At 37.8% G+C, this 26909-nt stretch overlaps 2 protein-coding genes and 1 pseudogene across 2 annotated transcripts; 2 read left to right on the top strand and 1 right to left on the bottom strand.

The window, feature by feature from the left end:
• The first annotated feature begins 9000 nt into the window (after nucleotides 1-9000).
• On the top strand, nucleotides 9001-10192 carry LOC112174461 (EPIDERMAL PATTERNING FACTOR-like protein 9). Its single transcript, XM_024312240.2, has 3 exons — nucleotides 9001-9310; nucleotides 9622-9704; nucleotides 9813-10192. The coding sequence occupies exons 1-3, from the start codon at nucleotides 9232-9234 to the stop codon at nucleotides 9987-9989; spliced, it is 339 nt and encodes a 112-aa protein (XP_024168008.1). The 5' UTR covers nucleotides 9001-9231; the 3' UTR covers nucleotides 9990-10192.
• Nucleotides 10193-12311: 2119 nt separating this feature from the next.
• Nucleotides 12312-21779, bottom strand: LOC112171427 (annotated as a pseudogene).
• A 2302-nt stretch (nucleotides 21780-24081) lies between these two features.
• On the top strand, nucleotides 24082-25784 carry LOC112174699 (dCTP pyrophosphatase 1). The gene is made up of 2 exons (XM_024312494.2): nucleotides 24082-24420; nucleotides 25167-25784. Exons 1-2 carry the CDS (start codon nucleotides 24298-24300, stop codon nucleotides 25485-25487), a joined length of 444 nt encoding a protein of 147 aa, XP_024168262.1. The 5' UTR covers nucleotides 24082-24297; the 3' UTR covers nucleotides 25488-25784.
• The last annotated feature ends 1125 nt before the right edge of the window (nucleotides 25785-26909 follow it).

The raw sequence follows: 26909 nt of genomic DNA, 5'->3' as shown, positions 1-26909 counted from the left end.
GGCATGCTTAGGAATAACTATATAAGCGTAAATAAAATTCACAAAACATGCTCATAATTGCATAATAAAAAAAACATAAGCAATAAAATATAAGGCATGCTTCAACATAATTATAAATCATGTTTAAATATAATGATATAAAACATAAATAATAAGGCATGCTTAAAACAATCAAAATTATCTAATTAAACATGCTTAATAACAAAATAAAATAAAGGCATAAACAATTTTAGCATGCTTGGTTAAAATCATAAAATAAAGTAAAGAAAACATACTTGATTTCGAGAAAATAAAACGATCCTAGCACACGCGCGTGTTGATGCAGGCGTGCGTAGCAATGTTTTTGGGCTTGAGAAAAAAAACTGTGTTTGCTTCCTCTTTTTTTTTTTTTCCAACAATGGGTCACAAAACCCTTTTTTTTTTTAATTGGTTTCTCTCTTTTTTTTCTGGGCCGCAGGCCTTTTTTTTTCTTGTCTGGGCCACAAGGCCTGTTTCTGTTTTTTTTTTTGTCTTAGGCCGCAAGCAAGGCCTGTTTCCTTTTTTTTTCTCTGGGCCAGTTCTTTGGGCCAGGTCCCCTTTTTTTTTCTTTTTTTTTTTGAGATTGGCCCGGTTCTTTTTTTTCAGTTTTTTTTTCTCTTTTTCTTTTTTCTCTTTTTTTTTCTCTATCGCTCTCTTTTACCTTCTCTGCGTCTTCTTCCTTCTGGTTCTCTGATGAGTGGCTGGTCCTGCGAGCCGTGTGAGGCTAGGCGAGGTGGGCAGGAGGGGGGAAGGCCGATCTGGATGCGCTAGGCTGCTGGGATATGCAACGATGCAGGGCGGCTGCATGGCATGGGATACGCCGGGCTGCGGGGCTGGGCAGCAGTGTGTGCATATGGGAGGCGCGCAGGGGGAAGGCCGATCTGGAGGCTGCGCAGGCTGGGGAGTGACCTGGGCTAGGCTGGAGGCCGTGCGTGCTGCTGCAAGGCTCAAGGCGCAGGCGCTAGGCGGGGCTGCAACATGCGTGGCAGGCTGGGCTGGCAGGGAGGATGGTTGATGCGGGCTGTGCGCGGGGCTGCTGGGTGTCGCACAGAGGGCAACAGCGATGGGAATGGCAGATGGGTGCAGAGAGTAATTGATTCGGTGCCAGCAGCGATGGGGTTGCGGAGGAGGGCGCGAAGACTGAGGATTGCAGATGGGTGCAGCACGGGAAGTTTTTATTTTTTTTATTTTTTATTTTTTATTTTTTTTTATTTGACAATTGGTGGTGGCGGCAGAAAAAAGAAGAAAAATTTTTGTTCTTCTAGGGTTGTGATTTTTCCTCGATGGGAAGAAGAAAGAAACTAGAAAATTAGGATTTTTTTTCTTTTGGCTATTTGCTCTGAGCGTGCTGATAACGTGTTAAAGTAAAATGACAATTGGAATTGGTCTACTCATTTCATTTCATAACCCCTTAATATAAGGAGAGAATTACAATGGAAATAACAATTACAATGATGACATTAACTACTGATTGGTTTGTAATCCATGCTGATTGATGTTAATCGGTAATTGCTTGATTCCCTCTCCGTCAATCACTTTGACGAAGGCACACAATATGTTTTTCCTTTAACAACTAATGCTTTCTTTTATTTTGTCAAAATAATGAAACAAAACATTATATCCTTGTTTTGACATGAGTATTTTTTCTAAATATTAAATATATGTTTATTAATAAAGACTAATCTCATAATAATACAACTATAGAATAAAGGAAAGAATAACAGATACTAAATCTTCATTATATTAATAAAGATTAATCTCACAATAATATTATACTAAAAACAATATATTTTGAGTTTTTTTTTTTCTTTCTTATAGTGGAATATAAAAAATTATTAGAAATCTAATCTTAAAAAGCTAAGATTAAGAAAAACGTTATAGAACTTAATTTATTTTAATTTTCTAAATAGTTAAATAAAATTAATTTTTAATTGTTCAAATTAAGATTTTAAAATCGTGCTTTATAGTGGGTAGGCACGAGCACGGCCCGTTATTGACCCGGCACGAGCACGGCCCGACACGATATGGGCTTGGGCCATGGGCCGGGCCGGGCTTAACGTTTAAGTAAATGGGTCGGCACCATAATAAATGGGCCGGCCCAAGCACGGCACGAAGCACGACTAGACCCACTTAAAATGCCCGGCCCGGCCCATTTGCCACCTCTAGTGACAGGAGTCCGGTGAGGTCTTCAATGACTTTTTAATTATTTAAAGGGCAAACTTGTCTTTTTACATTTAAATTGGGTAAGTGGACCTACAAATCTTTTAGTAGAGTAAGTGGATATTTATTAGGCCTAAATTGGGTAAATGGTGAAGAGCCCTTTTTTTTAAAGCAAGAGATAACAACAACTCCACCATCTTCCGAGGTTTTGAACCCTCCAACTTGTGAGCAAACAAAAGCCTTAACCGAAGGATTAGGATCCTCTCCTTGGCCAGATTTCCTTCTTGGTTGTCCTTGACTTCTAATCTCTTCCATTAATTGCAAATCCAAAGGCTGTTAAGCAAAATAAGTTTAAAACCTCATTTAATAGGATAACACCTGCAAATGCCGTTTGTTTTGTTGTTTAAATGCTAATTGATTCCTTTCTCCCCTCATCAGTTCTATCTCTACTTCTTTACCATCTTTATTATATTAGTCGATCAGATAAAAAATAATAATAATAATAATATGTTCGTCGGACGCTTCAATCCAAGATTTCCAAGTCCAACTGAAACTCCAAGAAATAAGTTATGAGACCTCCAAGAAAGATTTCTCTTCGAATAAGTTATTTGTTCCAGGTAGCTGTCATGCCGCTGCAGTAACTTGTTGCTCAGAGAAGACCAGATGAGTCCTCAAATAATAAACAAGGTGGGTTTCTCAATGATGCTTTGTAGGGCTGGCAAATTCTGCTAAGACAAACCAGCCAACCGAGTTCGTCCCGAACCAAGCTTTTCGGTAACCGAAGTTGTGGTACGGTATAACCGAACCAAGATGACATAACTGGTACGGTACTGGTATTGATTCTTACAGAAATACGGTATATCGTACCGTACCACATATTTAATATAATATTTATTTATTTTAAATATTTCTTATATTATCATAGCCGTTGATTTTCTTCAGTTTTATTTCATATTAACTAACAACCGTTAGATTAAAAGTTTCCAAACCCTAATCCCTCAGTCCCTCTCTCGGTCACTCCCTCAGGCCTCAGTCTCTCTCTCTCTCTCGAACCTGAGCAAGGCTAGTTCTGAGCCTCTCAAAGTCTCAAACTCTTTGAAGATCAATTGAATCTTTTGAACCTTCGATTGTTTGAGTACGACCTTCGATTCTTTGAAGATCAATCGAATCTCTCAAAGGCTATGAGCCATTCTGCAGTATTGTTGGTGAGTACAACCTTCAATTGTTTTCAATTTTAGTGATTAGAAGCTTTGGATTGTTGAGTTGAGGTCTGATTCGACCTTGGATATGTCATATATTATCTTGAGATTTACCAATTTATTCTGGGTTTTCATGGTTTTCCTTTTGTGCTTGGAGGAACACGAGGATTGAGGACTAAGTTTGATGTTTGAGGGAGAAGAAGGCAAAGTTTGAATCTGGTAGGTGCAAACCCCAGAATTTGGTAGGTTTTCCTTTTGTTGCGTTTCTTGTTTGGTCTAACATGTTGTATTTGGAGTTTCTAATCCAGAATCTTGGTTTTGTTGTTACTTGTAATGTTGAAATATTCTACACCCTAGTGTTTTTATCAGAATTGATTAAAGTTTTATGTTTTTTGTGTTTTTGAGTTGCTCCAAGCCTCCATGAATGTAATGATAGCATATATCTTTGATTTGGATATAGTTAGAATTATTCCTATATGAAGATGAATTTGGATGGTGTTTATGAAATCCCAGCAACTCTTAACTCTTAAGCTATGCATTTCATTATATGAGGCATTTGTAGATTAATTGAGAAATCAAATGGAGAGTATTGCTTTTGAAGTCTGTAGTTTCAACTTTCATATCAAATGAAACAGGGCACATATAGTTTATTGGTTTTCTGGTTTTCGGCATTATCAAAAGCTTGCTTCAGAAGCAGCAGTTTACAGTAAAGCTATTTATGGTTTAAGTCATCTATTATTGTTCCAATTTTTGTTTCAATTTGTTATCGGTTGAAGTCATCTGTTATTAAAAATTTTCAGATGTTGTTCCAAATTTCAACAATTCAAGGAATCAACTCATCAAGGCCGGATTAATAGTTTGGGATGAAACTGCCTAAATTCTTCTTCATTGACTAAATTTGCAAACTGTCAGCATTCTTATTATTTCAACAAAACTGAATTTGCAGAAACTGAGTCATTGAGGGAGCACAGCAAGGCAACAAGCAAATATGAAGTGATGATGAGATGAACTTTGAGTCCTTGAACACTTTGTTTTCAACTATTGCACATAGTTATTGTATCATTTGATATTTTGATTCATTTGTGTGAGGTGTGAACTATGAACTATGAATTATTGACTTAAAATTTGTATGAACTATGGAGTGATGATGGGATGAACTGAAGTAGTGAAGTTGATGTTTGAGAGTTTTTTGCTTATTTTTCATTTGCTTATGGTTAGGCCTTTAAATTCATGTGAGGATTGCAGTTTTTCATTTGCTGACAGGTTTGGGCTTTTAAAATTTTAATTGGGCCGTAGCTGAAATCTGGCCCAATCTTAAACTCGGTAGGAGACCTAACCAACCGACCATCTCGGTATACCGAGAAGTTGGTATAACGACTTCTGTGGCCGGTAGTGGTAGACTATTTTGTGTACCAACTTAGTCTGGTACGGTATGTGGTATTGGGCTTCAAGGTCAGTACCGAACTGAAACCACCCCTAATGCTTTGGCTTCATTCTAAAAAAAAAAAAAAAATTGATGCTTTGGGCTGATAAGCTGATTTATGTTTGTCATTGATTACAAATCTATAGAAAAGAAATTAATTGTTTGTGTGATGACCTGAGGAAAGCAACCCAGAACGTGTAGATGGGTTAATTACCAACCATTACCACTCAGGATTTTTTTACTTTTGAGAAGATGTAAAACACGTGACGCAGATTTGGAAAATCTTTATAATCTCTGCCAGGTGATTGTGATATCGACTTCACAACGATTATGAGTGTGATACCTCACAGTTCCATTAGCCTGTTAAAATATATGAAATTTAGTAAACCTGAGAAAATTGAAATTAATTAGATCTAAAACCCATGGTAGAAGAGAGAAAGTGACAGAGAACGAACTTTTAGAAGGAGGAGACCCTTCGATTGACGGAAAGAAATGCAAAAAAGACGGCGTTTGCCTTGAAACTTTAAGTTTTGTGTAATTTATAGTCTGAGTGCTAAGGTGGATAATTATAAACCTTCAGATTTCGTATTAATGAATGAGATTAGAAGTCAAGCATAGCCAAGGAGGTAGGCAGCCAGGCCAAAAAATATATACCCAATTATTTTCATTTCTTTTGAAAGCACGTGAAATATTGCACTTTTTAAAAAAAAAAATCTTAAGTCCATCTCATTCTTACATATGTGTGAGAATTAAATTCAGAACCTTCATAATATTAATATGGGCTAAATATTAGTTACTACCCTGTGGTTTAGGTCCAAAATCAATTCAATTATTGGACTTCTAATTTCATCAAAAACACCCATGCACTTTCAATTTTGATCTAATAGGTCCAATTCGTTAATATTCTGTTATGAGTTCAAGTTATAGTTAGATTATTTGTTAAAAAACCATTTATTTTATAGTAGGACTCACTCCTAAATTGACTATGCAGGCCACCTCGACACCACATCATAAAACATAGGCCATATATGACTCAAGTTAACAAGTTAAATAACTTCAATTATTAGAAAACTAACAAATTAGACCTATTATATCAAAATTGAAAGTGCATGGGTGTTTTTTATGAAATTAGAAGTTCAGGGACTGAATTGATTTTAGACCTAAACCACAGGGTAGTAATCAGTATTTAGCCCTATTAATATCTCAAAAAGTAAGGAGAAAACCCTACGCCGCCACACCTAGGTTTCCAGGTACCCATCTCGCTGCTCGTCCGGCAGCTCCCGCCAGTGGCAAGCTTCTGACCTGTCGCAGTGTGGAGAGTGCGTCCGGACGGGAGAAATTTTGAGACTATTGCTTAGAGGCAGGGTTCAGTCAACGATGGTGCGCGATGACTATCAGGCGGGGCTCCGTGGTGCAGGCAACGTGGTCGGGCGACATGGTGCAGGCGCTGTGGTGCAGATGCCGTGGTGTAGGTACCGTGATGCAGGCAACGAGGTTGGGTGTCGTGGTGTTGGCGCTGTGGTCGGCGACGTGATGCAGGGCAGTATGGATCTAGGTAGCGGGATCGGAGGCGAGGCGACCGCCTGTGGGTGCTGCTCATGCGCGAAGGAGGAGGCCTGGGCTTGGGCTGGGTTCTTTCGGATATGGTTCTTCATGGATCCAACCTGGGATTCGGTGGTTTTGGACGTGGGCTTGGAGTTATTGGTGGAAGGCTATGGATGGTGGTTCGATCAGATTGGATGGGTCGTCGGCGGCGGGCAGTGCGTGGGGGTTGTCTCACTGCTTGGTGTTGTGGTGGGTCGATGCTTTACCCTAGTGCGGCAGCATGGTGGAGGATGGTTGTTCTAGGCTTTGGTGGTGGTTGCGGCGGCCTGCAGGGTTGGTGTTCTGAGTTGGGACAAGAGGTTGTTAGGCCGGGTTTGTGTGCTTGGGCCACTGTCACTAGTGTTTCAGGGCTTGGTTTTGGTTTGTGGTGGTTGGGTCGGGTTAAGGTTGTAGTCTTGGTTTCTTTGGATTTGGTTTGTGGTTTTTAGCTAGTTTGTGTTAGGTCGGGTGCACTGCAAGTTGTGGCAGAGACAATCATTACTTTCGCCTTCCTAAGGGTTGTTCCTGCCTAATTTAGAGTCTGCAAAAAGTTTGCCTGTGGCATAGACGAGCATTATTGGCTTTTTAGGAGGTTATTCCTGTCAGGTTTTGGGTTGGAAGCGATGGCGTGTTTGGAGTAGTGGTGGGATGACGGTGTTGGATTTTCTTTAGTCCTAGGTTTGACTGTCTAGCAATCCCTTTGGTCGGGTTCGAAGCAATGACAAGTGTTGGCTTGGTCAATCAACTGTTGGCCAGGTGGATTCTGGGTGGGAGTTAGTGTTCTTGGCTGATTCTGCCCCAACACGTTTTGTTGTTTCTGCCAGTTTGTTTGGTGCTAGTTTAGTCTTTTTAGTTAAGTTTTTTTCTAGTATGTTTGGAGTCGGGGCCTAGTGTGGTTTCCACAGTGTGTCAGTATAGACGTCCACATTGATATCTAAAGTGAGAAAAGTTTCGGTTGAAGCTTTTATCTCTTATTCTCATTGTAATCTTCGTTTTATTACTGAAGTTCTTATTTGATCCAAAAAAAAAAAAAACCTTCATAATATTATAAGGGAGTTTTTATTCATATCTCTAAATTTGACATTTGGACCTCCCCACTTAATAAACCTCCAACTTACTTTTACAAATAAGCATTACCTCTCTAATTTTCCTAAAATGCCCATCGTCTAATAAAATTAATAAAAGCTCTTTTTTTTTAAGATTCTATTCATACTTTCAAAAATCATTAGTTGGACCTCCTTTAGTTTTTGAAGATTTGGAATTGCAGCAATTTTTCTTTTTTCTTTTTTGGAAGTTGATCCTCCATATACGAGCTACAGAGGTGCTAGCACTTTTTCAATGAATTGTTGACTCTTGGTTAGCGTAGGCAACAATACTATGTTTGCTCATCATCTCGTACAAATATCTTTTCCAAGTATTATTTTCATTGCATTTAGGTGTCATTATCCCTAAACTGATTCAATAACAACTTGAAATGAACATGGTTCTTTTGTTTTAGATATGTATGGGATGGTGGAGGAAATTACAATAATCAACCATAAATCTGGTGCATTCTCTATAGATTTATATCATAAGGTTGAATTTTTTATCATATCTATAGAATAGTTCCACATAAAATTGCTCTGACTGATGATGTGCGGGAAGATCGATCTTGTGGACAACTATCCATTGCTGCATTTATCATATAAACGTGCTGGAGTACTGCTTTTTGTCGCCACTCGTTCACATGTTTGTTTGCATTCAGAATGAGTAGGGCTTCATCAACTGAGGTGTCTTTGTACTTCTCATTTTCTCTCCTTTTTTTTTTTTTTTTTATAGCGCAGTGATAAATCTTGTAAATTGTCAGCTGTGTGAGTAAGGAAGTCTATCACTTTACAAAGACAATGTCAAATTCTGAAAATTTTGACTACAACATTAAATAACGTTTGATGATATATATTTTAGCGTTTACATTGGAGGAGAAAGTTTTTTTCAAGTTCAAGAGTATTACTGTTCGTAGAGATAAGAAGAGATTTTTTTCTTCTTATTTATGTCTTTATTAGTAATTTGACATGAGTTAACAAAGTCAATTATTATTTGAAAAAACGGAGAGGTCCAAATACCAATATTAAAAATATGAATAAAATCTCCGATATTAAAATTATAATTTACCAATATGTCACCGTTCATGGCCCTAAACACGTGAAATATTGCTTATAAAACGGACATCTTTATTAGCATCAATTTCCCAAGTCTGAAATATAATCCTTTGTCAACTGTTCATCCTTTTTTTAAATCGTAGGTTAAGCAAGCTCGACCATACAAGATGAAACAATCTGGATTCTACATTCTACGTTGAATAATTTCTCGATCAAAACAAAGAACAACGATTGATTTCAGTGTTCACTGAACATCTTTCATTTCTCCAAGCTTCTAGAGGCATTTTCCAAAAAAAAAAAGCTTCTAGAGGCAAGTCAAATGATTTGCCCCAACTGAAAATCCCCCTTCCACCCTTCAAAGAACGAGGAGCAAAGCGTATATTCATATCAAAAGCAAATGGCAGGTTGGTCATTTCTTCATAAGATTCCATTCTGGTGATTTAGCCCCACTGGTTTAGGGGCCATTTTTAGGTATGCTCCCCCCTCTGACTCTGAGTCACACTGCTGCAGATTTTGCCCCTACTCTCATATGCTCCCTACTGCTAACTACTATAGCTGAGAGGAGCTTCTAGCGACCTCGCTGATTTCAATACAGCTCTCTCTCCCTCCCTCCCTCTCTTATCCTTCTGCTTGTATATTGACCACATATATTTCATCTTTCTCACTCAAAGTTATTCCTACTCCAAAACTCCAGAGGAGTTTGAGAAAAATGGCCAGAGCTAGAATACCTCCTGAATTACTCTTAGTACTGCTTTTCACATTAATCTTTGCAGCTTATGTTATACAGGGTAATATTTCACTACTCTGCCTTCAAGTTTCTTTCTCACCCCTCTCATCAAGATTCTTTTTTTTTTTTCATAGTGTACACCTTCTACAAGATTTTGCCAATATATTAAACTCCCAGCTTCTGGGTTTTTCCAGATTTGTTTGAAATTAATTGGTTGTCCATTACTTGAACAAATTTTCTTCCTCTCTCTCTCTCCAAACCACCAGTATATATACCAGCATTGATAGCTTTATTCACATATGCCAAGTCTACATTTTGATTTTATGCTTACAAACTAACCGAACATTTGGTTTACTTCATTGTTTGCTGCAGGATCCAGAACTCAAGTAGCAGCACTCCAAAACCATCAAAGGGTCTATGGTTCCTCTCCTTCAAAAGGAGAACAACTTAAGCAGGTGAACCCAATAAATAATTAACTAGCTTCATTAGGAGCAATTTTTTTTTTGCTTTTCTTTTTCTTAAATTTTGTGGGGTAATTCTTTTATTTATTTGAGGGCATATAGGGTAGCGAGGAAAAGAAGAACTACGCAAGGAGACTGATGATTGGATCCACAGCACCAACATGTACTTATAATGAATGCAGAGGATGCAAGTACAAGTGCAGAGCTGAGCAAGTCCCAGTAGAAGGAAATGACCCAATCAATAGTGCTTACCACTACAGATGTGTTTGTCATAGGTAACCAACTACATTTATCGTGAGAGTTTCAGTTGAGGATTGAGTCTGTTTTCCAATTCGAATGGATATCATGCTAGCAGCGGCACAATCATGAAAGAAAATAATTTAGTCCAATGTTTGCTGGTATAGCAAAATTAAGTTCAAAGGGTGTTAATGTAGTGTGCTATGAATTTTTGAATGATGAAAACTGAATCAATTTTTGGTGAATTTTACCCGTCATTGTCATTTCATTTTACAAGTTTGAGTATATCTTTATATTCTTTGTATTTTCCTTATAAGATTCCAAACTCAGAAGTTGTATCTGAGTGTCCATGAATATCTGGAATAGATTTTTTTGCCTTCTCTTGTTTTAGGTCTATTTGTATTCAAATTCCCTAGTTATATAAGACAATTTTATTATTGGATCCACATCCAACATCTCTTGACATGATAAAATACCTTGTTATACATCAGCAAACGTCGAGTTACTATCTTTATCTTTACATAATCTAAAGATTACTCTTAAATACAGTAGGGAATGGGATCACAACTTCACTATCCCAATTAGCAAGAATTGGACTTTAATCATGTCTTCCTTTCCGCATATACTAATTCGGCGCATGTCACTGTCCTCGACACATATTCCGAAACAGCTTCCAGAATACATTTTCATGTCTAGATGAATCCGGAGCATAAGTATGTGTTCGGTTAAACCCTCATGAATCCATTTGCTTATATTCAGTTTATGCAAGGATTTGAGGTTCAGGGTTTTTGTAACAATTAGACCCTACATGCATGCTAAATTCCTCTTGCAATGTTTACTTAGCTAATACTACTACTTGTGAGAAGCCAGAGGGAGAAATCATACACTACTGATTCTGGGTGAGGGTGACTTTGGCCACTGGTTTTGAAGGTAGGTAGGGTGGTGATATACTGATATCCTAGTCCTAGATTTAGACTTGGACCAAGAATAATAGTGAGGGGTACTCTCTGCAAGGAGACATAAAAGTGGTCCTAGCTAGTTGAATTCGGACAGAAGAGGTGGTAGCAAAGGTTCACATGGGCAACCTCTTAGAATCTTTTTCATCCGCACAAAATAACAAAACTGTAAACAATAAAAGGCAGAATGGAGGACCCAATTTTGCAGTGTGTACACAGAAAGCATGCTTAGTTGCGTATTGCAACACCAGTCAGTAAATGCTTCATGCACTGCCTCCTGCCTCCCTTCTCCTCCACTGCATTTGCAGTTGCTACTTTTTCCTTTTTCTTTTCGGGAATATGCAAGTTCTAGGCTGCATACACGTTGATTTGTGGTTTCCAGGCTAAAACAAAACAATGAGTTCGGTGGCTAATATTGTTGGGTTGTGTGGCTTGATATAAATTAAGAATGTGCAAATGAAAGTTTTCACATAGGAAATAAGAGACACTTTACGATGTGAAAACTTTCAATAAGGATTTTCTCAAGTCTCCTAGTCATACCTATCCAGTCCCTTCAGCGAATTACCACTTCGGTATGTATATTGAGAAAATCCTCACTGAAAGTGGAGTTGTCAAACACATAACTCAAGAGATGAAGGTTGGTGGGAAATGTTGCATCCGCATAGGAAAAAATGACAGTAACAATATACAAAATTGATTTAGTGGTTCACTGTTAGTAGTATTGAAGCCTTTTGAGATAAAACTTTAAATTACAACTCACTTGATTGACAGGGAGATGAGTTGGTTTAAGAAAATACTGGTGGAAGCAGAGGTTCAATATTTCAATCATAGCAATGAACTTTTGTAAACTCAGGTTAGGCTGGGATTAATTTCAGCTAATTATGTGCAATAAGCCGTCCAACTTTCGACAATGAACCATGGCTCGGAGAAGCAGTGGCTTTATATTCAACAATCTTCGTTTTTGATGGCTTGGAGTTATAATCTTTATTTTTTTTTAGAGAAAATTTCAGCCCAGGTCCCCAAACTATGCTGTCAAGACCAATTTGATACTTGAACTCTTAAAAGTATCAATGTGATACCTAAAGACCTAAATTGGCATCAACGTGATACTTCCGTCTAAAATTTCTGACGACGCCGTCTGTTTGCTGACGTGGCAAGTACGTGGGCAAAGTTGACTTTTTACCCTTTTTTGTTAATTCATTTTTTTTTCTTTTCTTTTCATTTCTTCTTCTTCGTCTGGGATTTTCTTCTAGCCCAAGACCAGTCCGACGATGGTGACTCTCTCCCAATTTTAAAAAAAAAAGGCTTCTTCTTCTTCTTCTTCAACCTCACTCTTCTTCTTCTTCTCTCTCCTCTCCTTCTCCTCCGCCCAAACCATCACTAACGCTACCGAGATCCTCTCCAAAAGATCAGTACCTGTGATTGAAAACCATCCATAACCCATTACCCTTTTCCTTATGATTGACCCCAAACACTCATAGTCTACACTTCTCTCTCTCTTTTTCCTTGGATTGGATCAAGAAGACGACCCTGAAACTCTCGGCGAAGTGACTGGAAACAATGGAAAAAGCCGGGGCTCTGGCTCTCTGGGAGTACTGGTGCTCGTTCTCAGAGACGGGTGCAAGTAAAAACCCTTCTCGACTATAGCCCGGTCCTCCTCCTCCGATGAGTTCCCCAACGACGACGCCGACTTGTCAAAATGGTCGTCATTCAATGGGGTCATCGGGCTCAGCGTCAGCGACAGAAAGTCGAGCAGACTCGGCAATAAGATCTCGGCCGGGTAACGGGGCTAGAACCCAGAAGAGGCTTGGCTCTGGTGGTGAGAAAAATTGGGCATCAGGGTATTGATCATCAGGCTGTTCTTGAGGTTCTGGCTCCTCCTCTCGTAGAGCTTGAAGCCCTGCTGCTTCTTCGATGCGGTCTTCACCGGAGGGATGGTGAAGTTCTTGGACGACAGTGGGGACGACGATGACTCCTGTGTGTGCTTGTTAGTTTGCTTCGTTGTGGTCTCTGATGAGCCGGTGAGCATTTGGACTACGTGCTTGAAGTTGGAGGAGTCGGCCTAGACGAAGGTGGTGGCGTAAGGGTTGGAGTCAGATCTGGGAGTCAGCTTTGGAGTTGTCGGAGTTTGAACTCCGGAGTTGTTATTGTTGTTTTTGTTGCTGCTGCCATTGCTGGTGGGGGAGTTTAGAGGAGAATAGGAAGCAGGCGGCTTCTGATGATGGTGAGGATGATGATGATCTCGGGTTTGTTCCTAAGGCCTTGATGTGTACTCCATTTAAAAGGGTGGGTCTTTTTCACCAGCAGAAGCGGAGAAAACCAGACCTTGTCTGGCTCAACAACTCGGCGGCCCCAATTTACGCCGACAGGTCGTTGATCATCTCGGCACCAGCAAGTTCTTCGACCAGTATAGGGTTCGATTGGGAGCTTCAGCCCCAAGCTGCTTGGCGCCACGAAACCCTAAGAAGAAGAAGGAAGAAAAAGAAAAGGAAAAAAATGAATTAAAAAAAGGGGTAAATTGGTCATTTCACTTTTTTTTGGAACCCACCTGCTTGCTACATTAGCAAACAGACGGCATCGTCAGAAATTTTAGACGGAAGTATCACGTTGATGTCAATTTGGGTCTTTGGGTATCACATTGATACTTTTAAGAGTTCGGGTATCAAATTGGCCTTGGCAGCATAGTTTGAGAACGGTAGCTGAATTTTTCTCTTTTTTTTACCAATTGTGACAACTTTTATCTTATACTTACTTCCTTGGGTCAAATGCCTTGAAGTGGGCTCTTATTGGGCCAGTAACATTGATGAATTAGGCGAAGAATACGTAAAGAGAGAGAGATTTTTTTTTTTTTGACAAACAACATAACAACTTCTTTTTTTTTTTTTGAATAAACAACATAACAAATTTTATTGCAACAAACTAGAATTACAAACCCGTAAACCCAGTAAACAAAATTGTTGGAACACACACAAACTGAAGGAAAACAACCACATAGGCCTAGAACATGGACAAGGAAGCCAAAGAGTTCTTTTGGGGTTCAAGTGCAAAATGCCTTCCAGTTACTTGAAACCAGGTTTGCACCCCCATGTCAGTTGGAGGAATAGGGACAAAGCCAGTAGCCTATTACAATAATGTAGCCATAGCAAAACTTGGTTGGAAAATTCTAAATGAGCCAAATAATTGGTGGGTCCAAATCATGAGGAAAAAGTATTTGAGAAAGGCCTCTTTCTTTAGGGCAAAGAATAAACAATCTTCCTCCTTTGCTTGAAAGGGTATCCTGAACAGCAGAAACCTGTTAAGTCAAGGTATCAAGTGGACTGTAGGAAATGGTAAAAGTATCAACTTCTGGACCTTCAATTGGGTCTTCCCTTTTCCATTTGTTAATCTCATTTCAAATGATCTCAGAAACTTTTTTAACTGGAATGCTACTGTATGTTAGTGATTTTATTATAGGTAATCGATGGGACAGAGCAAGATTGCTGAGATACTTTGATCAAGATATAGTCAAACAAATTGAAGGGATTCCAATTCCTTACAATAATCAGGAGGGCACTTTTGTTTGGGGACCTGCTTCAAACAGTAGGTTTTCAATCAAAACTGCTACTTGACTTCAATGTAAGAATGTAAGACCACAGATAAACATGCACATATTGAGCTTATCAATAGAATGTGGAGACTAAATCTCCCTCCTAAAATAAAGGGTTAAATACTAGTTAGTACCCTGTGGTTTAGGTCCAAAATCAATTCGGTCCCTGGACTTCTAATTTCATCAAAAACACCCCTGCACTTTCAATTTTGATCTAATAGGTCCAATTCATTAATATTCTGTTATGGGTTCAAGTTATAGTTAGATTATTTGTTGAAAAACTATTTATTTTTATTAGTAGCACTCACTCCTAAATTGACTATGTAGACCACCTCGACACCACATCGTAAAACATAGGCCATATATGAGCCACATTAACAAGTTAAATAACTCAATTGTCAGAAAACAAACAAATTGGACCTATTAGATCAAAATTGAAAGTGCAGGGGTGTTTTTGATGAAATTAAAAATTCAGGGACTGAATTGATTTTGGACCTAAACCACAGGGTAGTAATTTGTATTTAGCCCTAAAATAAAATTGTTTAGTTGGTCACTGTTAAGAGGAAGATTGAAAACAAAAGATAGACTGTCTCTAGATTCAACCTTATAAATGATAATAGTTATACTTTATGCAACCTGGATAATGAAACAGCTGAACATCTGTTCGGTGACTGCCCCTTTGCAAAGGAAATCTGGAATCATATCAATTTGAGCACTCCTCACAACTAGAGTGATGGCTATATTAATGTGTTTAAATCTTTATTCTTAAGGAAAAACTTTGATAAAGAGTTTTTTATGAAAACACTGACTATATGCTGGCAAATCTAGACAAAGCCATGAATGACTGTACTTTCAGGAACATAAGAAAACATTCAACTTCTATTGTTGTTGCTACTGCAGCAATGCTGAAAAACTATACAGATCATAACCACTTGATGCCCCGAGGAGCCACTTAAAAAACCAATGGTATTTAGATGTTCGATACTTTGGTCACTAACTTTTTTAATATATTACTTTAGTCATTCAACTTTAACTCTGTACATTCAATTGTCACTCTGTTAATTTTTTTCATTAAAAAAAAATTATTTACCACAATATCAAAAATATTTTTGTCAAACCAATTGTGAAAAATTGAGAAGTCTGAATTAGAATAATTGGGAGAAGTGATTAAAATGAGATGAAATGCCCATTCGCTAACTAAAGTAATTGACAAAGTAATAGTTGAGTGACCAAAGTGATATATATGAAAATTGAATGACCAAAAGTGTCGAGTGAGTCATAGTTGAGTGACTATTTGTGAAATTTTCCCGACACTAAATGTCTAAATTACATTCTCAATTTGATTTGTTTTGATTGGAAGATTAACATGCTCGCCTTGGGGACAAACGCACCGATTATAATAGAGATAATTTCAAGAATTGCATTTGGACTGCAAAAGATGATGGCATTTACCTTAGAAATGTCACCGGAAATTATGATGAGTTCTTACATAAATAGGAGCCAGGCTGGTAAATGAACCAGAAATGCCCTTTTAAATTTTTTTTCTTTTTTATGACAAAACAAACTTACAACAAAAATAAAAATCATGATATACACCCCTTCTCAGCTGATCTAAATGGAACTCTGGGCACACCGAAAGGGGTAAAGAGAAAAATCTAATGTCCGTGTTATGCATGTGTTTGGTCAATGGAGAAGAAATAAGAGGTAGAGTGAAAATAAATAATGGTTGTCGGTTTAATTAATCTCACCGACTTTTTTATTTCTTCTTTTCATACTATATATATATTTTTGACCTTTTGTTTTACTAGAATCACCACTTTATATGGATGACACTTTTATTGATTTTTACAGTTTAATTAATCTGAAGAGTATTATAAGCTTAATTAGTAATATATATGGTTATGATGTATGAGTGACCTCATGCATTATCTAAGCTATATTGTATGTATAATCTATATGATGGATCTATTCAAATTTCAAACTTTCCAAGCACATATTGACAAGCCTCTTGATTATAACGTGGGGATGAAGTCTCTCCAGGCTAATTAACTAGGTTTAATTTGAATCATATGCTTTTAACTACTACATTTCTTGTAAAGCAGAAACTCAGCCACAGTTTAATCCCAATTTTTGAAAACTTTCATGATGCTAACTACATCACTGCAAAAGAAGACTACTTTCGGTCTAATTAGACCTTTGTTTTATTTTATGTTAAATTGATTATGGCCTAAAATTTTAATCTACAGGTTTCCCCTAGGGCCAGTTTGACCATGACTAATTGTAGGAAGATTTTGTCATGGAAATCTATGCTAGCTACAGATAGAGATGGAACAAAACCAGTAACGTCTACGTCAGGGCTTATGTGAAATGTGAATCCTTACCACTCTTTCTGAGAAAGTGAGAAACCAACTGGATTATGAATATTAACAAATTAAATCGATCGAGGGTCGTTGGAATTGTTTATGAAGCGACTAAAAGTATTGGTCGTTGCTTATAAATAAAGAACATGCATGATGATATCTTGTGCATTAATTCTATCATGTGATATTAGATAGTATTTAGTCATCTGTATCTTCAAATATTCGATCTCTATCATAATGATTGCATTTCCACGAAAGTTACATATTTTTAGCAACGTGGAAACAGGATCATTTAGCTAATTGGTAGATAGATTGGATAGGATATATGAATGCATTTAGCAGCCTCTTATGTTTGGTACATAGATTAAGCTAGCATATCTTTAATTTGATCAATTTGTTAAGAAGATGAGTGTGGTGTTGCAGCCATGTTGTTATTATGTGTTTAGCTGCTTTAGCACTAGCCTTCTTATCATTTCGGGAAATTCTCTGCAATCTTCTCGTTAATCGATTGCGCTCAGGAAGAAGTCTAGCAAAGACCAATACACCAAAAATATGTCCTCAGTTGCTTTAGGAGCTCAACCTTGGTGAATAAACGTACTGCTCCATGATGTTCTAAATTAAGCAATGATTATCATGCATACTTCATTTAATTATTTTCATACGTGATTAAAATCTTAGTTATGAACTAAGCCATAGAGAAATATAGGTTGAACCGTTGAACAATCTGATAAAGCATTTTTTTAGTTGGAGCCGCATACACAGCTGTAGATTGAGTTGCGACTAAGTAAGATGATTCCCACTTGGGTGCTTCTGATATAAAATACCCCTTGTCAATCACATGTCCAAGAGTACGTATCTGTGAATCTATGATGCGTCTTTAATATATCTGTGGATCCAGTCATCCAGGTTTGGAGGAGATGAGGGAGAGAGATCGAGGTCGAAAAGGAGAGGATCTATATACATGATCTATTTCCCTCAGGCAACAAATTTCGATCTGCAGATACTGCTAATTAAGAAATCTGGCAATGATATCTGCAAAACAATATTACTAGTAAATATATACATATACATTTATATTGGCATTATAATTGGAATAGGCGTATGCAAGTTCCATGTGTGCTCCATATTTATCAAAGTCAAGCCTAAAGATATTCAAGTTCTATTCTTAAACATGTCTATCTTTCTTTTTGTTTTCCCTTCCAACAGACATGCTCAAGTCACACTTACAATCTGCATGATCTATTCAAACTTTCCAAGCGTATATTGACAAGCCGCTCGAGTATCTTTGGGAGTCAAGTCTCACCTAGCACTACTATAACAAAACAACAATTACCCACGAATTTAAATCCGTGTGAAATAAGTCGATGTTGTAATTAAATATATATTAATTCTTTGTTGCATGTAAAGCAGAAAATCAACACACACACACATTCCAACCTCCATCTTTGAAAACTTTCATGATGTTCAATCAACTGGTGTAAAAGAAGTTTGCTTTCAGTCTAAGATCCACATTTCATGTTTATATCCATTTGATTGTGACCTAGAAGTTTAATATCCATTGTTCCCACCACCCCCGCCAAAGCTTTTGAGTTTTGACCATGACTAATTAACTCACGAGAGAATTTAACTTGCTCTTTCTGAGAAGCTAGCTAGCTGCCCGTGGCCATGAAACCAGGATTGAGAATATAAACAACTCGATCGAGTCATCGAGGGTTGGAAGGTGATATATGATACTAGCAATATGGAATTTGCTAATTGGTAGATAACTAGGTAGGAAGGCATGTAGTCCTAGCTGTATCCCCTTTCAATTAAATTCTTACCAATTAACAAAAAGGATTATCATTGCATTAGGAGGGTATTTAGCATGCCTAATACGCGTGAATCAGTTAATTAATCATCCCCACAAACATACAGAGAGAATGGTGATCGAGAATGGCGTCAAGCCAATATTAGTCCAACTAATTAATCATAATTAAGGGTGACAAGGTCTTAGGTTGGTGAGCAATATGATAACTTAATTGTTACCAAATTACCGATACATACATATAGATCGATTACAAGCAATATGTAATCATTATCTTGACCTCATTTGAAACGCGATCAATATTTTTTGGCTACTCTCCGGCCTTTTATAAAAACGAATTTAGTCCCCCCTGATTTGGTTGTGAAATAACTGAATTAAGTCAATAACCCGTTAGGGGATAAAATATAGAACCAATACATATAAGATATACATAACTAAACTCCGATGTTCTTTTATTCCCCAGAGTCTAGCTATCTCTCTCATCCACATAAGATTCGAGTTTTCTAACGCAGCACTGTCAGCATCCATAACTTCTTTTTTGTGTTGTTGAGATTATCTATCATGCATACTTTGATTGCTTTCATACTGATATGCTTAATCAAACAATGAAATGAATATATAGAGGATAAACAATCCAAAGGCTTAGTGAAGCATTAATTTTAGTTAGAGCCGCATACACACCTGTAAATTCAGTTGCATGCGACTAAAGTAAGATATGCCAACTTAATTTGCTACTTATTCTGATATAAAATATTGGTTTGCTTATCACATGATTAGGTGTACGTAATTGTGACAATTCTTTAATACTTGAGTGGAGAAAATGAATGGAAATGAAGGGCAGAGAGAGGTTGCTTTGCCCTTTTTTGTCTTTTAATTTTTTAAGAGCAACTCCACCGGTCTAGTTTTGACCGGACACCAGCAAGGATTAATGAGGTGTAGACCGGGCAGAAGGAAAATCATCCCTCCACCGGCCCAATCTTGCCCAGCCAAGGTTTGCCTTTTCATGACCGAGGCCAAGAAAAAAGGCAAAGCCTTGACATATTTCCTGACCCAGACTCACCGGCTGCCAGCTCAGCAGGATACCTATCGTAGCTGACATAAGTTGTTGTGTAGAGAGAGAGAGAGACGCGACGAAGGATGCAGCCGAGCTTTGTTGCGTAGGGGTGACAGTCGATGGTTTATGTCCCCTGCGGTGATCGGATTGGGGCCTGAGATGATCGGGTTGGGCATTTTTGGGCTTCGGTCTACTAGCCGAGGCGATCCCGACAAGGATCTGTTGCTTGCCAAGATTGAGGGCCAGGCGGCGAGGGGAATGGTGATGCGTGGCAGCGAGGCGGTGACGGTCGAGCTCGCCGGCGAGGGGAATGGTTTGTCTGATGCGCCTGCTGCGGTTTGGGCCGGGCCCCGGTTTTTGGGCCTCACATATTTTCTTTTTTCGTTTAATTGTTTTCTAAAATTTCAAAACTTCTAAAATGCGTAGAAATTAATTCGGGTATTCAAAAAAATCTTCGAAAATTCTCACTGACTCGTTGCATCGAGTACTTTATTATGAAGTCCACAAATTACAGATTTCATCTTGTGAAAATTTCGGATAAATATTTCCGTGTATTTGATTAATATCTATGTATTTATATATAACAGTAATAAATGGTAACCAAAAAAATTGTAAAAAAATTCCTATAAAAAAAAAATAAATTCTAAATTCTAAAATAATTAATGAATTTGTTGGTAGGTTATCCATAATGTATTACTACTATCTATTTACATCAAATCTATTTCAATTTTCCCAAAAAAAAAAAAATTCAATGAACAGTAAATCTAACTGGTCAAGAAACAGAATGGGTGGAAACTCATGTCCAGTGGCAGTGAACAGTTTCTTGATTGATCGACCCCTTGACTCTTCGACCTTGACATTTCTTGACAACGGGTGGACTTGCTCTAAAAGAGGATCAAAGGATTTCACTCATACCTCCATTGTGACTCGAATCCAGGACCTTGATCTTAGGTAGTGGGTGCTCTAACCACTGAGCTAACACTACTTCGTCCTTACTTGAACCCAGGTTCCTTTGCCCTTACGCAAGGTATATCATCCGCAAAATCATATTGGAAAGGACATATAAAATAGAGGAGTACGAGTTAAAGTTCCATGTGTGGCACAACATATTCATCAAAGTCAAGCCTTAGAGATACAAGTCTTCTTGAACATGCCTTTCTTGCCTTCCAACAAATACGTACATTGAACTAATTGGTGGTACTCTTGGTTAAATCACCAGACTATATGTAACAAGTTGCCCATTTAGTTTGAGGATGAACTACTACAAATTGTCTTCTGAACATTCTCTAACACGTTCAAATATATATATATATATATATATATATGTATATTTTTTTTTAAGTCAACATAATTTTAAGGATTAAATTCAGTTTACCTCCTTGAGGTTTGGGGGTAATTTTATGTTGGTCTCTGTCCTCTCAATTTAATCAGTTTACCGCTCGAGCTTGTCAATTTTCCTCAACCGTGTCCAATTTCTCAGATTCCGTCTAAATCGAACATTAAGCCTGACGATGGGGCCCATTTCAGGACAAAAATGGCAACAAAAAAAAAAGTAGAAGAAGAAGAAGAAGAAAACCACGACAAAATACTAATCTTCTGCCTCTCTCTCTCTCTCTCTCTCTCTCTCTCTCTCTCTCTCTCTCTCTCTCTCTCTCTCTCCATTCTCACCACTCCCCAAAAACCCTTCCATGACCTCCACCAGGTGGTGAAGCTCCGATAGACTCCAAAAAAGACATGGCCTCTACTCCTACTACCTAAATCGACCCATTTCAAGTACTCCAATCGGGTTGTCTTGAAACCATCTTGGACCACAATGATGGCGGCCTGGAACTGATCTGGGGACGTTCGAATTGTACTTTGAGGGCCGAGCAGGGCTGGGCCTTTGGCCGCTGCCATCCAGCACGTTGGATTTCTCGATGGTCTCGGGTTTCCATCAGTTGCAATTTACCCAATTAGATAACAGTATCCAATCTCTCCTCCATCTCCACCTTCTTCTTCTCCTCCTCCTTCTCTCCTCTGTCGTCGTCACCGCCAAGTGGGTCTTCATTGGCGTCGCCATCGGAGCTGGTCATCTCCTCCTACTTATATAGTGAAGCCTTCCTCTTCTTGTCAAAACGACAACGCCGTCAGCACCGGAACCACTCTCCCAACTCCAAATAGTGTTTCAATTTCGTTGTGTGCAGATTACAAGTTTGAGGTGAGTCTGTTTGTGTTTTGGTGGGTTTTTGTTTTCATGATTTGTGCAAAACCTCTGATTTCTTGTTGTGGTTTGCCGATTGCGATGAGCCTTTTTCATGAACGCTACAGTTGAAAGTGTGGGAAAAGGGGAGGGAATCTATATAGGATAACACAGCAGCCTTTTGATCAAAAATTCACTTCTTTTGCTCCATAATTTGATTCAACTTTTGGCTAGTTTTTTTTTGTCTAAGAAAAATGTTGTATTCTTTGGAATTATTGACTGGTGCAGATGGGTTTTGTGCAATTGTGGGTTTCTCTGATATGTAATCTTAATCTCTAAGTTATTGGGTCTCGATCTATTGTGATCATAATGTAAAATTGAACATGTATCTTAAGCATGTAATTGTGTTCTAATATGGGTGGATTCTCTCATTTTTTTGCTTAATTGATTATCTGATAAAGTATTCTGATTGGTTTTGGATTTCTTTAAAGACTTTGTGATCTGGGTATTGCAAATATTGTTTGTTTTTACACGTGAAATTTAAGCAAAAGCAATTCTGGTTTGTTCCGCTTGTGAATTGTGAGGAATCAAATGGGTCTTTGTTGGTGACTTGATTTGGTTCCGTTCATTGGTTTTAGAATGGGTTTCAAATCTAAAGTTGGAGACTGGCTTTAGTACTTAAGTGTTGATTGAGGGCTAATGGGGTTATCTGAAGCAGAAGAAGAAGAAGAAGAAGAAGAAGAAGAAGAAGTAGTAGCGGGGAGAGAGAGGGGGTCGAATATTGTATTGGGATTTTTTTTTTTAAATGACTCTTTTAACCTTGAAAATGGGTCCCCTTGTCAGACTTATCGTTCAAATTAGACGGAATCTGAGAAATTGGACACAGTTGAGGAAAATTGACAAGTTTGGGGGGTAAACTGATTAAATTGAGAGGACAAAGACTAACATAAAATTACTCCCGGTAAACTGAATTTAATCCTAATTTTAAGATGTAGCGACCGTGCAAAGGTGTTGAAGCGGTTTCATAAGGATTTCATTATGTATATTTTATGAGAATATGGTACACAGAAGATTCTCTTGAGAGTTTGTACAAAGATTTATATAAAATTTACATTCAAGTTACGATAAAAGAAAAATAGTTATATCAAATACAATTTTGAACATTTTGATCTATCATTGCAAACTGATGTCTCACCCACAATTGTCTTCTTAAAGATATAGCTAAAAAACCACCATATGTGTCGAGTTCGTAAGAGACTCTAGGTGTAGAACCCCCATATTCAAGTTCAAATCTCGTTGATGCAGATTAGAGTTTAGATCCTAACTTATGTGGACTGGGAGAGGAAGTGTTTTGACATGATCCACCGACACGTATTAGTCTATGGGTCTATAGAGTCTTTAAGAATACCGTGTGATCTCGATAAAAAAAAAAACATTTAGCTAAAAGAGATGTTGACAAAGTTTTGCCAAAGACTCTAAATTTCATTAAATATAATCTATACTATTATTTAAAAAAAAAAGTTTGTTGGTTAAAATTCAAAATTTTGACATAAATGACCATAGAAAATTAATAAATTTTGAGTATTAATTAAATCACAAAGATAATTGTGACATTTAGAAAATATATTTTTATTAAAAAAATAAGTAAAAAACCCACAACTCAATTTTGTCTCCTATTATCTCTTCTCTACAATAATTGTTTTCTTTTTTATTTAAAAAAACAGGAGATGCATATGCAGAACTTCTTATGTGAAAAAAGGCTAGTATATTTTAGAAAAGTATCATTTTTACAGATTTGTTAGCCTTTTTTGCTTTTTGGTCGGTGATTTCACTGATTTGATTTGTTTCCTAATAACACCAGTGAAGCAAATTAATGCCTAATAATTAAAAAATAATAATAATTGTTGAGCTCTTACCAGTGACATGGCAGGCTCAGATGTCACCAACTGGTTGGACAGGCAGAACGAGCCAAGTTCCAAGGAGCCAAAAAAAAAAAAATTAAAAAAAAAAACAGCCAATCAAAATCCTTCAAGCGAAACACATGGTCCCTTACTCACTCCCTCCACCGACACGTCACCCGGTCCCACCATTGCAACCGGCAGTAGCCCGTAGCCAAATCATCTTCCAAAGTTCCAAAGCAGCGCTTTTAATTTTCCCATGAAACTCCCTATTTATATTAAAAGCCCTGAGAGAGATAGAGAGCCCCCCCTGACCCAACAAGAGTAATTGAGCTTCACGGACCCCCTCTGGGTTTAAAGCTCTCTCTCTCTCTTTCTCTCTCTCAAGACTCCTCTCGCTCTTATCCTCTTCAAAAATTTGCTTCCTTTCTCTCTCATTCTTCACCATCTCTCTCTCTCTCTCTCTCTCTCTGTGTTTTGGTTTGAGATCGACTTTGACACTTTTTTGAGAAGATGACTGGGTTTTCAGAAGCCGAAAGCGTCACTCTTGACCTACTCAAGAAGAAGATGGCGGAGTTTGCTAGAGAGAGAAACTGGGATCAGTTCCACAGCCCCAGAAACTTGCTCTTGGCTCTGGTTTGTGCACCCTTTACCAAACCCATGAAGCTTTTTTTCTCGTTGTTTTGTTCCGTGTCATTTGAGTTGTGCCCAGAACGTGTTTGATGGATTGCTTTGTTAATTATGGCCATGATCAGTTGTTTTGTTTAATCTGTATGATCCATGAAATAGAGAGGATCCAAATATTAAGCTGGATTTCTTTGTTATTATCATATTTTTGCTTTTGCTATCTTCATGGGTTTTTGAAGACAGCTGACTCTAGTTGGATTGCAGAAATAACTATTATTAACAAATGGTTTCTGGTGTCTTGGACTTGATTTTTCTATTGCATGTGTTCCTTGCCTTCAAGTTGGTATATATATTTTTTTTAATTCCATTTCACCCTCTCAAAACCCAAATAGTTGAAGTTTTTAACTTTTTAACCAGGGAGTCAAAATTGACTTCATTGCAAGCAGATCTTCCGTTTTGTTTTTGTCGTGGAAAAATCTCCCAAAACAATGTTCTCTCAAAACCCAAATAGTTGAAGTTTTTAACTTTGTAACCAGGGAGTCAAAATTGACTTCATTGCAAGCAGATCTTCCTTTTTGTTTTTGTCATGGAAAAATCCTCCAAAACAATGTTTTTCTTTTGTGTTTTCCTGCGCCCTTGTGCTTTTACTTTTGCTTTTGTGTTGCATCCCAGAAAAAGATGTTGAATTTCAAAGGAATCAGAAAGGTAAAATTGGGTTTGATGTAAAAGGTTTGGCCTTTTTGGTGAAATCTCAGGTGGCTGAAGTGGGAGAGCTTTCTGAGATATTTCAATGGAAAGGAGAAGTTCCAAAGGGCCTTCCTGATTGGAAAGAAGAGGAAAAGCAACACCTGGGTGAAGAGCTCTCTGATGTCCTGCTCTATCTGGTCAGGCTCTCTGACATATGTGGTGTTGATCTTGGCAAAGCTGCTCTGCGCAAAGTTGAACTCAATGCCATTAAGTACCCAGTTTCACAGAAACAGAACCAGAACCAGACCAATGGCACCACCAACGCCCACACAACCACCGCCATTAACACCAGCAATGACAATAACAACACAGAAGAGATCACTGGTTGATTTCAATGGCAGAAACCCACCATGGGCCACCACATCTTTTTACTTTCTGCAGGGTCGGTGTTAATACTACTACTATATTTGGGTGCATGAGGTTTTATAAGGCTATGCTGGCTTGGAGCATAGGAGTGTAGCTTTTTGGGGATGGCCGTCATTGCTCGAGTCAGACTACTGTTGGTGGTGTTTTGGGCATTTATTCTCACAGATTTTCTTAGTGTTTTTGGCTTCTGAATCGAATCCCTCTGACAGTTGTGAGATACGGTGCTGATACTAATATATCTTCCTTTCCTTTCCTGTTCATAGCTAGACTTGCACTTTTATCCAGTTTTGTTTTTTTTTTTTCTACCGATACTGTCATCCAATTTGCTCACTGCTTTCACTTTTCAAGGAACGTGGCTTCATTATTTGGCTCCTTCTTTAACCAGTAATATGAATTTGAACATTGCTTGAAGAAAATTACTGTTCATTGGAATTGAGATGGATGACATGATATGGTCAATGAGCTGAACTGATAAACTTAATAATTGAGGTGGGCAAATCATTTCATGGTTTAGTGTTCATCACTTTAAAGACTCTAGAGGGATCTTTTCTTTTTTCTCCTTTCTGAATCGAAAAGAAGCATTCAAGGGTAATAAATTGGTGGTGTAGACTTTGATTGCCATGCCTATCCTCACCTATTAATCCATTGTATACAGTAACTTAACATGAGTTAAGTTTCCATAAGTATGAAACTACGTCAAGTTCACGGCCTCCTTTGGTTCACGGAAATGAAATCATTTCTGTTATCTTTTTCATGGGGATTGAAAATTAAAATTCATGTTAAGTTTCTTTTCCGGTATTTGTTAAAGCAGCGAAAACATTTAAGAAAGACTATTTGATTTCTCTTCCAGTGTTTAGTTGGTTTAGGAAAAAAAAGAAAAAATATATCAATGTTTCAATAATATCCTTGTATTTTAAAATTTATCATCATGTGTGAAATTGGCAATAACACATTTGAGTAGAGATATTGTAGTCCTTAATTTTCGTAATAAATGCTGGGGAAAAAAAGGGGAAAATCAATCCCATGGATTCTGAAAGGAACCATCTTCCACCTTATTTTCCCCTTTGTGAGGAAAATAGTTCTCAAATTTGTGTCTACCAAACAAAAGAAATTAACGATTTTCCTTTCCTGATTTCTTAAATCCGTAAACCAAACATAGCCTAAAAGAGATCAAGCTCCCGGCTTACTTAACCAAATGTTGTAACCTAATCTAGTCTGATCCGGCTAACCCATTTCTTAGTTCCCTCTCATTACATTCAATCCGTCTTTGTGGAAAACTTTATTGCTCTACCTCATGCATTTCCAGTACAATTAGAAGCAACAGTTGAGCCATTTAATTCATCAGACCCAGAAAACAAATATGACAACCACCAGTAAAAAAAAAA

The sequence above is a fragment of the Rosa chinensis genome, chromosome 6 (genome assembly GCF_002994745.2).
Source record: "Rosa chinensis cultivar Old Blush chromosome 6, RchiOBHm-V2, whole genome shotgun sequence".
Classification (NCBI taxonomy): Eukaryota; Viridiplantae; Streptophyta; class Magnoliopsida; order Rosales; family Rosaceae; genus Rosa; species Rosa chinensis.
Note: the sequence above shows the minus strand (reverse complement) of the source record. Positions and strands in the feature narration are given on the sequence as shown.